This window comes from Stegostoma tigrinum, chromosome 7 (genome assembly GCF_030684315.1).
Source record: "Stegostoma tigrinum isolate sSteTig4 chromosome 7, sSteTig4.hap1, whole genome shotgun sequence".
Taxonomy (NCBI): domain Eukaryota; kingdom Metazoa; phylum Chordata; class Chondrichthyes; order Orectolobiformes; family Stegostomatidae; genus Stegostoma; species Stegostoma tigrinum.
The window spans coordinates 103,578,670-103,595,992 of NC_081360.1; the positions used below are offsets into that span (position 1 = coordinate 103,578,670).

Consider the following 17,323-nt stretch of genomic DNA (forward strand, 5'->3'; position numbering starts at 1 on the left):
GACCCTTCTTCGGAAATAACCTAACCCAAAAAGTCAACTTTCCCGTTCTTCTGATGCAGCCTGACCTGCTGTGTTCCTCCAGCTCCAAGTGAGTTTTCCTCGAATCCCACTGACTCCAGTTTTGCTAGAGTTTCTTGATACTCAGTCAAATGCTGCCAAGGGCGGTCATCCTTGCCTCACCTCTGGGTTTTCCAGGTTTTTTAACCAAGGCTGCAATGAGACCAGGAGCATCAGTGAGCAGGTTAGTGCTGAGGGAGTGCCACTTGATAGCGCTCTTGATGACATCTTCTATCACTTGACAGATGATAGCTGTGCTGTAGAGGTGCCAGCGTTGGACTGCAGTGGGCAGGGTCAGAAGTCACAGGTTATAGTCAGCTTGTGATTTCAAATAAACATGTTGGACTATAACCTGGTATCATGTGACTTCTGACTTTATTGATGATAAAGAATAGATTGACAGGATGGTAATTGGTTGGGTTGGAGTTGTCCTGCTTTCTGTCACCGAACACGTTTAGGCAATTTTCTACATTGACCGGTAGCTGCCAATACTGTAGCTGTATTGGAACAGCTTAGCGAGGGTGAAGTTAATTCTGGAAAAGATCACTTCAGTACTATTGCCAGAACATTGTCAAGGCCCATGGCTTTTGTAGTATCTAGTATCTTTAGTGTTTCTTGAAATCACTTAGAGTGAAATGATTTGACAAAAGACTAGCATAATTGATGCTATGGAACTCCAGAACAGACCAAGATAGAACTTCCACTTGGCACTTCTCATTTCAGGTGTACAGACACACTTCAGCTTGTCATATGGAGAATATTTCTAACTTCACAGCATATTCCCCACATTCAGTGTAAGCACAGAAGTTATTTTATCAGGGGAGCTCAAGAAACAAAAAAGTTTAAAGGCTTACCAATGTTTCTGTAGTAGATAGGCACAAAAACATTAATGACTCGTTCTGTTGCAAGGAGACACAAGCATAACAGGACCAGCATCTGCAGCAATAAACTTCCTTTCGGCCACATGTACGGCACAAGCAACTGCACCTTTTTACGGAAGTCTTTCCAAGTTGACTGACCGGTGCCATTCTGATTCAAGAGGGGCTAGAAAGAAAAGCAAAATAGGTCAGAGGCTGAGTATCGAAAAAGTTAAAATGAACACTCCAACTTTTGTTCAGACACAAATTTTATAAATAGTAGTTTTAATCTCCTTGTCCATGGAATAATGAGTCCAGGTGAGATGTAATGGTTCACACGATTGTTTCCTGAATGAGATGGCGGTTCTGTAAAAGGAGATATTGGGCAGAAAAAGTGTCTCTTTCCACTAGAGAGTTTAGAAAAGTGAAAGGTAATGATCTGTGCGCTTGTATGGTATGTGCTGAGAGGGTGTGTACTCTGGCTAGCAAGTTGAGGAGTTGGGGGTCATCATTTTGTAGTAAAGGGTAGGCATTTAAACCTGAGAATGAAGCAGGGATTTGTTCATGAACAGACTTGTGAATCTTTGGGATTTTCCACCCTAGACAGTTGTAGATATTCAGTATGTGTATATTCAAAAGCAGAGACAAATTTGCATATTCCACCCAACTAAAAGCAGGTATGTAGTTTCTGAGGGAAGGCCTTAACTGTTCATGTTATTGCAATACAGTCTCAACAAAACTTTACATAACTACAGCAGAATGTTTTTGCTCTTACATGCCAACATCTTTACTCGTTTGAAGATATTCTATTCTTCTCAAACTGGATAATTTCATGTTTAGCCACATTATGCAGCACCTGTAAATCAGGGGTCCCAGCATACATCCTGTGGAACACCACTTCCCAGCTCCTGCCACTCTGAAAATTTACCCTTCACTCCAACTCTCACTTGAAATCCGGTGGCCATGAATTCTTGTACCTTTTAAAAGAAGAAGAAGCCCATTCTAAACTAATCCCATCTGCCCGCTCATGGTCCATATCCCTCTATTCCTCACTTGTTCACACTTGTGTCTTAACGCCTCTTAAAAGTTGCTACCATATCTGCTTCTACCACCTCCCCTGGCAGCGCATTTCAGCTACATACCACTATCTGTGTAAGAAACTTGTCTCGCCTTTTCACTTTCCTTCCGTCACCTTAAGCCTAGTGGTTGACATTTCTACCCTGGGAAAAAGACTTGACTATCCCTCCCTATCCGTGCCTCTCATAATTTTATATACTTCAATCAGGTCACCCCTCAGCCTTCGGCGCTCCATTGAAAACCCCTCCTTATAGGGAATACACTCCAACTCAGGCAATATGACAGGTGATAGCCTAGTGGTATTATCACCGGACTGTTAGTCCAGAGGCCCAGGTAATGTTCTGGCAACACAGGTTCAAATCCTGCCATGGCAGATGATGAAATATGAATTCAAAAACAATCTGGAATTAAGAATATGATGGATGTGAAACCATTGTCAATTGTCAGGAAAAGCCCAGCTGGTTAACTAATGTCCTTTAGGGAGGGAAACTACCTGTTTGGCCTACATGCGACTCCAAACCCACTGCAATGTGGTTGATTCTTAACTGGCCTCTGGGCAATTTGGGATGGGCAATAAATGCTGGCTCAGCCTGCAATGCCCTCATCCCATGAATAAATAAAAAAAAACCTGGTAAACTTCTTTTGCACCGTCTCCAAAGCCTCCACATCATTCCAATGCTGTGGCAACCAGAACTGCACACAACACTCCAAATGCGGCCTAACTAAAAGTTTTATACAACTTCAATGTAACATGCCAACTTTCAAACTCAATGCCTCGACCAATGAAGGCAAGCATGCAGTATGCCTTCTTTACCACCTTTTACACTTGTGTTGCTAGTTTCAGGGAGCTATAGACTTGCACCCTATCCAGATCCCTCTGTATATCAATGCTCTTAAAAGCATGCTCCTGCCACTTACTATACTTTTGACCTCCCAAAATACAGCACATCACACTTGTCTGCATTAAGCTCCACCAGTTATTTCTCTGCCCAATTTTTTAACTGATCTATATCCCACTGTATCCTCTGACAACTTTCCTCACTATCTGCGACTCCACAAATGTATAGAATTTGCAAACTGACTTATTAGACAGCCTACATTTACATCCAAATCATTTAATATCTGGTACAAACAATACAGGTCCTGCTGGTCACAGACCTCCAGTCAGAAAAGCACAATATCCTCTGCATTCCATGAGGAAGTTAATTTTGTAATCAACTTACCAATTCAGCATGGATCCCATGTGGCTTGATAGTCTGAACTGGACTACCATGTGGGACCTTATCAAACGCTTTAGTAAAGTCCATGTAGGCAATTCTCACTGTCCTACCCTCAATCATCTTCAATCACTTACCCAAACAAAAAATCTCAATCAAGTTTGCATAACAAGACCTCCCTTGCATAAAGCCATGCTGATTATCCCTTATTAGTCTAGTCTTTTCCAAACATGACTAAATCTTCTAAGAATGTTCTCCCAATAATTTCCCTACCACTGATGTAAGGCTGACCCGGTACTTAGTTCCTGGATTATCCCTGTTGCCCCTCAGGCACAAAAGGGCCAACAATGGCTATTCTCCTAACTTTGGGGCCTTGCCCGTGGCTAAAGTGGATACAAAAATCTCTGACAAGGCCCCAGCAACCTCTTCCCTTGCCTCCCTCAGTATCCTGGCTTAGATCCCATCAGGCCCTGGGGGCTTATTTACTTTACGATTTTTCAAGGCACCCAATACTTCCTCATTCTTAATACTGGCATGCCCTAGAAACTTAACACAGCACTCCCTAATCTTCCTGTAGCCATATCAAAGTCCTATATACCCTCTTGCTCCTAAAACATGCATAAAATGCCTTGGGATTCTCCTTAATCCAACTTGACAAAGGACATTTCATGGCCCTTTTTAGCCCTCCTAATCCTTGTTTAGGTTCTTTTCTGCTTCCTTTACATTCCTCAAAGCCCTTGTCTGATTTCAGTTTCCTTAACTTTACATATACTTTCTTTTAATTTTTGACGAAACTTTTAGCATCTCATCATCCAGAGCTCCTGAATCTTGCTATATTTATTTTTCAACTTTACCAGAATGTGCTGGTTCTGAACTCTGATCACCTAGCCTTTAAAAGACTCCCAAATACCAGGAATGGAATTATCTTCAAACAGCATGCCCCACAATCTAACTTCTTCAGTTCCTACTTAATACTATTGTAATTAGCCTTCCCCCAATTTAGCACTTTCACCAGTCTTATCCTCATCCATATCCATAATTATTTTAAACTTACAGGATTATGATCACTGTTTCTAAAACGCTCCACTGTTGAAACTTTGATCACCTGGCCAGGCTCATTCCCTAATACAAGGACTACTACAGCCCCTTCTCTAGTTGGTCTATCGACACATTGTTTCAAGAAACCCTCTTGGAAGCATCTAACAAATTCTGTCCCTTGGCACTAAGGGAGTTCATATTGATACTGGGAAAGTTAAAACAATCCTGTTGTTTTAAACTATTTCCATGATTTGCCTACATATGTGTTCCTCTAACTAGCTTTTGGGAGGCCTAGAGAATAACACCATCATAGTTATTGCATTTTCTTATTCCTAACTTCTACCCCTATAGGCTTGCTGGATGAACCCTCCAAGATGTCTTCTCAATGCAGTTGTGATCAGCTCTAAATCAATAATGCAACTCCCCTACCGCCTTTACATCCCTCTCCATCATGTCTGAAACATCTAAACATTGGAACGTTGAGTTGCCAATCCTGTCCTTCCCTCAAACAAGTTCCTGTAATGGCAACAACATTGTAGTCCCATGTACTAATCCAGGTTTGAAATTCATCTACCGTACCAGTAATACTCCTTGCACTGAAATAAATACACTGGAACCACCAGTCCGACTGTGCTCATTAGCCTGGTCCTGTCCATTCTTCCCAAAAGACTTACTTGACTTAACTTCTACCTTCTCCTCAAATCACTGCACATGCTGACTGACTTCTCTGGTTCCTATTCCTCGCCACTCTAGTTTAAACCTTCCTGAGTGGTACTAGTAAACCTCCCTGCGAAGGTACTAGTGGCCCTCTAGTTTTGAGAAATCTGCCTTTCTTGTACAGATCCCTCCTGCCCTGGAAGAGATCCCATCAATCCAGATATCTGAAGCCCTCTCTCTGCATAATCATCCTATTTCCACTCTCACTAGTATGTAGCACAGGGAATAATTCCGAGATGACAACTCCAGAGGTCCTGTTGTTCAATGTCTGACCTAATTCCCTGAAGTCCCTTCGCAGGGCCTTGTCTCTCTTTTGCCTACGTCGCCAGTGCCAATGTAGGCCATGAACTCTAGTTGCTCTCCCTTCCCTTTCAGTTTGTTCTTGACTCTGGGACCAGGGAAGCAACACACCATCCTCGAGTCTCACTTGTGACCACAAATGCCTGTGCCCCATCATTACTGCTCACCTACACTTCGGCCCTCCCTGCTGTATAGCACAGCCAGTCATGGTGCCACTAATCTGGCTGTTGCTGATGCTTTCCCTTGAGAGGCCACCACTCAACAGTATGCAGAATAGTATACCTGTTTGAGAGGGGAATAGCCACAGGGGATTCCAGCACTGCCTGCCCACCCCTCCTGGCAGTCATTCATTTATCTGTCTTAACTTCTGGTGTGGCCACAACCCTAACCATAAAACTTTCTGCCTCCTGTACGTTCCTCACTTGAGACAAATTGCTACTCTAACTGATCCATATGGTCTGACAGAAGCTGTTGGTGGACATGGCTCCTGCAGACTTAGTTGCAAGATATATTTGACTTCTCTTCAATCTCTCACAACTCACAGGAGGAGCATTCCACTTCATTAATAGCATATTTACCTCTCCAGCAGCTTCTGAATTAAAGAAAAGGAAAGGCCTTACCTTGTAAGTAGGACTGATATTGTTGAGGACTAGGTTAAATCTAGCCATATCAAAGTTTTTTGCTTTGTCTTATTCCTCATCTCTTGCAATGTGTGGAATTCCTTTAATGGCAGCCAAACTATAGGTGATCAATCATTCTGTGGCATTTTTGACTGCCAATCTTGGATTCTAAATTGTATCAGAGATAATAGGAACTGCAGATGCTAGAGAATCCAAGATAACAAAGTGTGAAGCTGGATGAACACAGCAGGCGAAGCAGCATCTTTGGAGCAGAAAAGCTGATGTTTTGGGCCTAGGCCCTTCATGGGAAATGGGGGAGGGAGAAAGAGACCCTCTCCCCCATTTCCGATGAGGGGTCTAGACCCGAAGCGTCAGCTTTTTTTGCTCCTAAGATGCTGCTTGGCCTGCTGTGTCCATCCAGCTTCACACTTTGTTATCTTGGATTTCAAATTATCTGGGAAAGATTCATTTTCACCTCACTGAAGTTTGCCCTCCCTCAAAAGAATTATTTTTACTCTAGACTGTTCTTCCAACTTTTCCAGAGCTCACTGAAATTTTAAATGATATGAAGACCACTGTTTCCTAAATATGCCCTGACTAAAATTCATTTGGCAAAAACTAAAAGAACTGCATATGCTGTAAATCAGAAATTACTGGAAAAGTTCAGCAAGTCTGCCAGCATTGGTGGAGAGAAATCAGAATTAGTGTTTTCGGTTAAGTGATCCTTGCTCAGAACTGTTGCTAGATGTTGCTGAGCTTTTCCAGAAATTTCTGTTTTTGTTCCCAATTGATTTGACCCACCTCATTGCTCAGCAGTCCTTTTCTCACCTTTGAACTGATCAAATGCAGAAAATTCTTCCAAATATAATCTAGAAACTCTTGATTTTCCCTGAAATCTACATTACTACTATCCCCTTCTTTCATTAAAAGCTCCCTATTATAATTACTTAGTCATAGAGTCAGAAACGTGCAACACGGAAAAAGACTCTTTGGTCCAGCTCGTCCACGCTGATTAGGCATTCCAATCTGATCTAGTCCCACTGGCCCAGTATCTGGCCCATATCCCTCTAATCTCTTCCTATCCATGTACCCATCCAGGTGCCTTTTAAAATGTTATAACTGTACCAGCCTCCACCACTTCCTCTGGCAGCTCATTCCATACAAGCACCACCTTCTGTGTGAAAAAGTTACACCTCAGGTCCCTTTTAAATCTTTCCCCTCTCACCTTAAACCTATGCCCTCTGGTTTTGGACTCCCTACCCCGGGGAAAAGGCTTTGTCTATTTACCCTATCCATCCTCTTCATGATTTTATAAACCTCTGTAAGGCCTATGTTCACTTTGGTTTCTCTCTTTTAAAATAATTAAAAAAGCCTTTGCTGTCCATTTTCCTATCACTTCAAGTTTACCTTCAAAATTTATTTTCTCAATTCTTTGGTCATCTTTTGATGGTTTTTACAACTTCTAAATCCTTTCGAGAAGCACTAACTTTTGCCACAATGTAGGTTTTTCTTTCTTTCAAACTGATGCCAGCCTCAACTTCCATGCTTAACCATGTGTGGCATATCTCCTTCCTAGATGCCTTCTTTCTCACTGGAATAATGTCTTTGCTGTGTATGTTAACTACTTTCTTAAACATCTGCCGTTATTCCTTACCTGTCTTTGCTGCTATATCCCTTTCCCAGTACACTCCACCAACCTCTGCCATTATTCCTTTGTAATTACTCTTATTTAAATTTCGTAAAGTTGTTTCCAACCCACGTTCCTCCCTCTCAAGCGAATGCTAAATTTTACCATTTTTTGGTCACTGTTTCTGATCTTTTACTCTGACCTCATTTATTAAACCTGCCATATTACATATCACCACATCCAAAATAGCCTGATCCCTGACTGGGCAACACTGTGTTCTAGGAAACTGTCCTGAATATAAGGTGACTTCTTCATCAGTCAATCTGACTTTCCCAAACCACAAGATTCAAGTCACCCATGATTAGTGCACTGCCATTGTAACTTTTCTCATCATCTCCAAGATTTATTCTCTGCCCCACTGTGTAACTCCTCTATAACTGGGATAAGTTTGACCCTATTCTGCTTTGCATAGAATATTGTTGGATGAATGCTATGAGCAAAGTCATTAACATGGTAAGGTGGCAGTAGGGCTTCAGAATGCAGGGCTTGTCCGCTCCCTATACTATCATTTTAATTTATTTTCTTTCATTTTTCCCCTCTCTCTTTTCTCATTTTTTCCTCTTATTTTGTTTGCCTGTTGAAGTGCTCAGTTGCTGCAATAGCATCATCGTAAGTGAGCCCAGCAAGGACTCGAGTGGTCCCAGTGCGGACTTGTGGTAGTGGTGAGTTTGAGGTCCAGGCAGCTTCTGCATCAACAAGGCAGTTCGTGCACTGACTCATAGCTGCTGCGGCAGAGGCAAGTTTGGCTTCCTGGCTGTGTCTGTGCCCAGCTCAGATTCATGGAGGCGGTGGTGGAGGCAAGATTAGGCCCCAGCACAAGACCCAGCAGCATCAGAGACATGGGTCCAAAGTGAACTCACGGTGGCTGGGTCAAGTTTAGAACAGTCTAGTACCCAGCAGCATCGGAAGCGTCTGCATTGGCAAGGTCCAGTGAGGACTCAGTGGTGAGGGTGTCAGTGGAGGCAAGATGGCACCAAAGTCAGAACGCACGCCCGGCCACCAGGCCTTTGACCAGTGGTGGAACACTTAACAGGAAGGACTGTAGAGTTGAACACTCCCTTTATTTTTCTCGTTTTTTTTGTGTTACGATGGCACTAGACTGGCAACACTACACAAGCCCTTCATTGTACTTTGTGACAAAATGCACGTGACAAGAAATAAATCAAACCTATAAGTCAGCAATCTCATTATTTGCATAGGTGTACGCAAAGAAACTTTCATCTTTTGTCATTGCATGAACAAAATAAGTGAAGAAAGGTTTGTACGTTTATAGATAATTGTGACAATTTTACATCCTTAAAGAATTATGTTTAATGTTTTTTAACCAATTAGTCAAGTCAGGTATGCAGGCCTTTGTTGTGTAGGAGGCATTTTCTACCAAAACAAAATGAGAATACCACAGCCACACCTAGTCAGCAACTTCTATGAGAAAGGAATGCACTTGTTAAGTCTTTCCTATTTGCCATCTGATAATAGGCAAACCTGCTGAACAGGGTATTTGGTCATTAGTATGTAAAATCCTGCGCTTTTGAAATGTAGTACCAGCATTCCACGTAAGATCACAAGATATAGAAACAAAAATGGGCCATTCAGCCTAACAAATTAGAGGCACGGATAGGGTAAATAGGTTAGGCCATTTCCCCTGCAGGGAGGTGGGTGAGGTGGGGGGGGGGAAAGAGTCCAAAGTTAGAGGGCATAGTTTAAGGTGACAGGCGAGGGCGGGGGAAAGAGAGATTTAAAAGCCACCCAAACGGCAAGTATTTCACTAGGGAGGGTGGTGTATGTATATGATGAGCTGCCAGAGGAAGTGGTGAAGGCTGGTACAATTACAACACCTAAAAGGCACTCAGACGAGTATATGAATAGGAAGGGTTTAGAGGAATATGAGCTAAATGCTGATATATGGGACTAGATTTATTTAGGATATCCGATCAGCATGGACGAGTTGGACCGAAAGGTCTGTTTCCCTGCTGTACATCTCCACGACTCTGGGTCTGCTGCACCATTCAATGAATCATGGCTGGTCTGATCGTAGAGTTAGAGTCATACAATGTGGAAACAGAGCCTTTGCTCCAACCAGTCCACGCCAAAGAATTCCAAATTAAGCTAGTGCAACCTGCCTGCTCCTGGCACATATCCCTCCAAACCTTTCCTATCCATGTACTTATCCAAATACCTTTCAAACATTGTAATTGTACCCACATCCACCATTTCCTCAGGAAGTTCATTCCACATGCAAAACATCCTCTCTAAAAAGTTTGCCCCTCACGTACTTTTTAAATCTCTCTCCTCTCACCTTAAAAATGCTCCGCCTACTCTTGAAAACCCTTATCTAAGGAAAAGATACCTACCATTATTATCTTCAACTCCACTTTCCTGCCTGTCCCCTTAGCATTCAATTCCCTTACTGATTAAAAATCTCTCACAGTCTTAGGGACTTAACATTAAAGCATTCCACAGGTTTACTTGAAGAAACCGTCCTCATCTGTGTTAAATGCATGATGCCTTATTCTGAAACGACTCTCCTAAAAGGGAAACAACATCTCCACACCTACCCTGTCAAATTCCCTAAGAACCCTTAATGTTTCAATTAGGTTGCCTCTCAATCTTCTATAATAACAAGTATGGGCCCAATCGACTCAACTTCTCCACGTAAGACAGTATCTCCATAAATTGGGATCAATGCCAGTGTATCTTTGCTTACATAAAAGGGGCCCAAAACTGCTTAGTGTTCAAGCTGACTAGGGCCTTTTACAGTTTTAGCAAAACCTTGCTGCATTTATACTCCATCTCTTTGAAATAAAGGCCCCTTGGTGTGAATTTACTATGAAGCTCCCAAATTGGTCGCTTTACTCTGTTCTGCTGTTTTCCAATGTGGAACACTGTACACCAGAAGATTAAACTGAGCTCTCAAAATCAAAAAAAAACTGTTGTAGCACAGGTGGTCAGTCAGGTCAACGTTGGCTGTCCAATATGGGAAGTTTACCCATTGCCTTTCCATTATCCAATTTTAAACAGAAGCTGCAGGCAATTCAGCCCATCAAGTTCTTTCTACCATTCATCACAATCAGAGCCGATCCCCTATCTCAACTGCGTACTCCCACCCTCTTCCCACAACACCCCGACACCTTTAGCCTCTAGAAATATAATTAGTGACTTAGTCTCCACTGACTCTATGGTGAAGAGCTCCAAAGACTTGCTACTCTCAGTGAAGATCTCAGTCAGAAATGGTTAACTGTGTACCTTTACATCATGCCATCCAGTCTGTACAGCCATGTGAAAGAAAAGTTATGTTTTAGTGAGATCCCCTCTCACACTTATAAACTGTGGTTGGTGCACCCGTTGAGCTGGTTCGTTGGTTCGCTGATGTTCCATTAGCCTGCTAGGTAACATCATCAGTGCACCGTCCAATGAAACACTTGTGTTTTCCCGCCTGGTTTTTAAACTCTGGGGTCTGTTGGATTTGACTACCTCACTTCCACTTTTCCTTCGCAGTGGCGTATATATAGTGTCTAGGTGTGTGAGTTCATTGATGGCCTTGGAGGAGAACCAGGCCTCTAGGAATTCCCGTGCTTGTCTCTGTTTGGCTGGTCCTAGGATCCTGATGTTGTCCCAATTGAACTGGTAGTTCTCTTTACTCGTGTGAATGGAGAGGAGTGAATACTGGTCGTGTCTTTTTTGTTGCTAGTTGGTATTCACATACTCTTGTGGCCAATTTTCTTCCTGTCTGTCCAATGCAACGTTTGTTGCAGTCATTGCATGGGGTTTTGTATATTACATTAGTTCTGTTCATAGTGGGTAAGGGGTCTTTGGTTCAACTTAGCAGTTGGTGTAGAGTTGACATGGGTTTGTGTGCTACTCAGATGCCCAATGGTCGTAAGTGTCGTGGTCAGTTCGGATATGTTTTTGATGTATGGTAGCGTGATAAGTGTGTTAGGGCATGCAGCATCTTCCTGCTGTTGTTCGTGCGATAGGCATCGTTGGATCCAGTTGTTCGGGTATCCATTGTCCTTAAATACTTGGCAGAGGTATTCTCCTTTTTGGTGCAATTCTGGGTTACTACAGTGTGTTGTCGCCCGTTTAAATAGAGTTTTCACGCAACTTCTTTTGTGGATGTCAGGGTCGTTGCTGTTGAAAGTCACTACTTGGTTAGTGTGTGTGGCTTTCCTGTGTACCTTGTCAGAAATTCCCCGTTGGCCCTGTGTTCTAGCATGACATCCAGGAATGGGAGCTGTTCATTCTTTTCCTCTTCTCTGGTGAATTTGATGCCAGTGAGTGTTGTTTATTAATTGGCGTGTCTCCTTTAGTTTGAACCGTTTGATGATGAAAGTGTTGTCCATGTATCAGGTCCACAGTTTAGGTTGGATTTGCAGAAGGGCCACGCTTTCAAATCTCTGCATTACCACTTCTGCTATTAGTCTGGAGATAGGTGACCCCATGGGTGTCCCGTCATTCTGTTTGCAGATTTGGGCACTAAAAGGCAAGGTGAGTTGTGAGACATAGGCCCAGAAGTTTGTAAACTCCAATGAATAAAAGGCCCAAATCATTCAATCTCTCCTCATAAGATAAGCCTACTATCTCAGGAATCAATCTACGCAATTTCTCTTCTGTTTCAACTTTATTTACTCAACTCCTGTGCGGAACCTCATCAAAAGCCTTCTGAAAATCCAAATACACTACATCCAGTGATCCCTTAGTTTGTTACTAATGTTAATAGGTTGATCAAACCCTATTTCCCTTCCATAAATCTACGTTGATCGTGCCTCTACAGATCATTTTTTTAAAGAAAAAAAAGTGTCCATTATGACAGCCTTTCTAGGAGGTGAGAAGATAGTCTAGCAACAATACCACTAAGTTATTAATCCAGAAACTCAGCAGATGGTGAAAAATGAAGTTAATTAGAACAGAAGTTGGGAATTAAGAATCTGATGATAACGAAACCATTGTCAGTTATTTTTTAAAAAACCCGTTCGGTTCACTAATGCCCTTTGAAGCAGATGGGGGAAGGAGGGAATGGACTAATGGTATTATCACTAGACTGTTAATCCTGAGACCCAGATAAAGTTGTGGGGACCCAGGTTTGAATCTGGCAGACAGTGGAATTTGAATTCAATAAATTAAGAATCTAATGAAGATTGTGAATCCACTGTCGATTGTCAGGAAAAACCCATCTGGTTCACCAGTGTCCATTAAGGAAGGAAACTGCCATCCCCATCTGGTCTGGCCAATAGATGACTTCAGACCCAGTACAATGTGGTTGACTCTAAACTGCTCTCTGGGCAATTAAGGATGGACAATAAATGCTGCCTGGCCAGCAACACCCTCATCTCGTGTACAAATAAAAGGGAAAAAAACTCCTCCCTTGGCTTGGACTACATGTAACTCCAGACTCTTAATTGCCTTCTAGAGAATTAGGTACGGGCAATAACTGCTTTCTTAGCCAGCAAAGCCCTCATCCTGTGAATGAATATTAGAACAAAACTAAACATCTAAATCCCAGAACATTAAGCTGCCAGTCTTGTCCTTCTTTCAATCAATTCACTGTAATAGTTCCCTGGACTGACCTATCCCCTCCCTACCTCCCCACCTATACTCTCCTCTCCACCTATCTTCTTTTCTCTCCATCTTCAGTCCACCTCCCCCTCTCTCCCTATTTATTCCAGAACCCTCACCCCATCCCCCTCTCTGATGAAGGGTCTAGGCCGAAACGTTAGCTTTTGTGTTCCTGAGATGCTGCTTGGCCTGCTGTGTTCATCCAGCCTCACACTTTATTATCTTGGATTCTCCAGCATCTGCAGTTCCCATTATCTCTGTAATAGGTACAACATGATAATTGTATGTATTAATCCAAGTTTTAAATTCATCTGCCTTATTTGTTAAACTCCTCACATTAAAATAAATACAGCTCAGTTCCACCATGTTCAGGAATCTTCCCCAGTCTATTTTTACTGACCTTAGTCTCAGGTTCCTCCTCAGTCATTTTACTTGCTGATAGACTCTGGCTCCTGCTCCTCTGCCACAGTAGTTTAAACCCTCACAAGTGGCACCTGCAAACGTTCTTGTTACCACACAGCCTGCCATTTCACACCCCCTGTTGTTAGTCACTAACAGTCCCCATTAACGACTACTCACCCTCCCAGCCTGATCGTTAGCAACTCCTCTGTCTGTACAACTATCTTTCTCTCTCTCTTTGGGCTCTATCCTATCATTTACTCCCTACCCCACCCACCTCCCTATTTTCTACATATAAACTGACATTTTCCCAGCCACTATCAGTTCCGAGGAAGGGTCACCGAACCCGAAACATTCACTCTGTTTTCTCCTCCACAGATGTTGCCAGACCTGCTGAGCTTTTCCAGCAACTTTGTTTTTGTTCCTGATTTACAGCATCCACAGTTCTTTTGGTCCTTGCCAGGATACTGGTGCCTCTCCAGCTTGTCTTTCTTGTACAGGTGCCACCTGCCCTGGAAGATATCCCAATGACCCACTACATGAAGTCCTCCCTCCTACACCAACTCTTTAGCCATGTATTCCTAGCCTTATTGACACACAGCACAGGAAGTGATCCTGACGTTATAACCCTAGAGGTCCTGTTTTTCTATTTCCCACCTAACTCCAGGAACTCCCCTTGCAGGACCTCATCTCTTCTTCTGCCCATGTCGTTGGTACCAATAGGTGACAACTTCCAGCTGGTCACCCTCCCCCATCAGAAAATCCTGTGGCTGCTCAGAGTGATCTTGACCCTGGCATCAGGAAGGCAATGCACCATCCTGGAAATGCCTGTGCCCCGGCTATAAAGTATCCTATCACTATTCCATGCCTACACTTCAACCCTAGATAATAGAAATGTGAGGCTGGATGAACACAGCAGGCCCAGCAGCATCTCAGGGGCACAAAAGCTGATGTTTCGGGCCTAGACCCTTCATCAGAGCCAGCTATGGTGCCACTGATCTGGCTGTTGCTGCTTTCCCCTGAGAGGCCACGTCCACCAGCACTATCCAATGCAGTATATGTGTTTGATGGGGGAATGGTCACAAGGGACTCTTGCAATACCTGCACACATTTACTTGTCTACCTGGTATCCATCCAACTTTTCCCTGTCTGTATAGCCCTTACTGGTGGTGTGACCAGCTCACTAAACATTCTATCTACAACATTCTGACTCATGGATCCTCCATAACGAGTCCATTCACAGCTCCAGGCACGCAATGCAGCAAATGTAGGAGCTGAGGCTGAATTACTTGTATACAGAGCAACTATGGAGACTAGTAGTGTGCCTGATTTCCAACACATTGTAGGAGGAGCATTCCATGGGGCTGTTGTCTCCTGCCATTGAGAACCCTATCGGCTAAATCAACGAAGTACATACGAAAGCGAAGTATTCTTTCCACTACAACCTCTTCTCAATTTTCACAACTTTAAAATTACTCCAACCTATCATCTCAGGTCCATTTGCAATGAAACCCATTTGTCACAGTTTTGCCCAATCACTACAGACATGTCTTTGTAATAATATGTTTCCGTCTAGGCTGTTTGTAACGTCAAAAAGTCTATATCGTCAGTGAACTTTGATACGTAGCTTTCAATTGCAGTGTCTCATTATGAGGGCATCACAGTGGCTCAGTAGTTAGCACTGCTGCCTCACAGTGGCAGGGACCTGCATTCAATTCTGCCCCTGGGCAACTGTCTGTGTGGAGTTCGCACATTCCCCTTGTGTCTGCATGGGTTTTCACTAGGTGTTCCGATTTCCTCCCACAGCCCAAAGATGGGCAGGTTAGGTGGATTGACTATTCTAAATTGCCTGTAGTGTCCAGGGGTGTGCGAGTTAGATTGATTAGCCATAGGAAATGCATGGTTACATGGAAAAGGTAGGGGAATGGTTCTGGGTGGGATGGTCTTCAGAGTGGACTTGTTGGGCTAACTGGCCTGTTTCCACACTTTAGGTATACTATTATTTATTAAATGAAGTGAATAGTTCAAGTTGCAACTGTAGGGCACCACTAGTCAAATCTTAACACTAAACCGTCTGCCTCCTTCCAGATTGTTAATTTCCTGTAAATTTAATATACTGCAGTGCAATACCAAGGGTAGGCTCACAGGCATCAAGAACATTCCTTTCAAATGACATTTGAAGCATCCTCAGCTGCTTCGTCAATAAAACTTTCCTCCATCATACGGTCAGAAATGAGGATGTTCACCCTTGTGCAATCAATGTTCAGCACCACTCGCAGCCCACGTTCAAATGCAACAAGATCTGGACAATATCCAGGCTTTAGCTGACACGTGGCAAGTAACATCCCTGCTACACAAACATCTGGTAATGACCATCTCCTGCGAAAGACAATTTGACCACTGCCCCTTCACATTCAAAGGTGTTTTCACTCAAACTCCTATCAACATCACTGGCATTACCATTCACCAGAAACTTGACTGGTCTCACCATAAACACAGTGCAGTTCAGAGCTAGGAATTCTTCAGCGAGTGACTCACCCCCTGACTCCCCAAAGTCTGTCCACCATCTACAAGACACAAGTCAGGAATGTGACGGAATACCACTCACTTGCCTGGAAGAATGCAGCTCCAACAACACTCAAGAAGTTTGACACCACACAGAACAAAGTGCTGACTTGATTGACACCACATCCATAAACATCCACTCCCTCCACCAGCGACATTCATTAGCAGCAGTCTACAAAACGCATTGCAGAGATTCACCAGAGATCCTTAGACAACACATCCAAACCTATGGCCACTTCCTTCTAGAAGGTCAAGGGCAGCAGATACAGGGGAACACTGCAAGCTCCCCTCCTAGCCACTCACCATCTTGACTCAGAAATATAGCGCTATTCCTTCATTCTCACTATGTCAAAATCCTGGAATTCCCTCCCTAAGGGCATTGTGGGTCTACCTACAGCAGGTGGACAGCAGCAGTTCAAGGCGGCAGCATATCACTACTTCTCAAGGGAAACTAAGGACAGGTAATGCAATGATGTCCACAAAAAAAGGCTCTCTCTGCCTCCAAATTAAAAGCTGTAGTGGACTGGCTAGTTTATCGAAAAACATCTGAAGTTATCTTCATCTCTTTTATCCCTTAAAAATGTTCAGATGCTAGTATTTCCAAAACACCAAACAAATCCTTTCAAGTGTACAATGTGTTTTAAGATCCCTTTGTTAGAGGATGAATAACTTTTATATAACCACTTATCTCGAATAGCTCTACGCAATTCATAAGTAAATATTTTACAGTATCAGGTTATATGAACAATCTTTTTTCCCCACAATGGTTCAGTAGTCACACCCTTCCTTGTGGAGGTCACATTTTTAAGACCCATTTCAAATTCTTTGAATTCAAAATCCAGTTGATATTCCACTGCATCACTCCAGCTCAGCAGTGTTTGGAGATAATGCTGTGTCAAAAAGACTAAATTAAAGCCTTGTCTACCCTCTCAGGTGGGCATAAAAGGCCAATGGTACTGTGCAAAGATGATCAAGGAAGTTCTCTTTGGTGGCTTAGCCAATTTCAAATCAACTAACTAATAGATAAACAAGAAAGATTATCTGTAATTACCTCAATGATGGGCAGGTTAGGTGGATTGACTATTCTAAATTGCCTGTAGTATCCAGGAGTGTGCAAGTTAGGTTGATTAGCCATAGGAAATGCATGGTTACATGGAAAAGGTAGGGGAATGGTTCTGGGTGGGATGCTCTTCGGAGTGGACTTATTGGGTCAATTGGCCTGTTTCCAAGTTGTAG

At 43.0% G+C, this 17,323-nt stretch overlaps 1 protein-coding gene across 7 annotated transcripts in view; it reads right to left on the bottom strand.

Moving 5' to 3' along the window:
• LOC125454335 (ATP-binding cassette sub-family B member 6-like) overlaps nt 1-17,323 on the bottom strand; it is a 221,157-nt gene that overhangs the window by 167,411 nt on the left and 36,423 nt on the right. For all 7 annotated transcript variants that reach the window (XM_048534994.2, XM_048534995.2, XM_048534992.2 and 4 more), the window contains one exon: nt 912-1,101. In XM_048534994.2, coding sequence (XP_048390951.1) covers nt 912-1,101 — 190 coding nt within the window. The remainder of the gene's footprint in view (nt 1-911; nt 1,102-17,323) is intronic.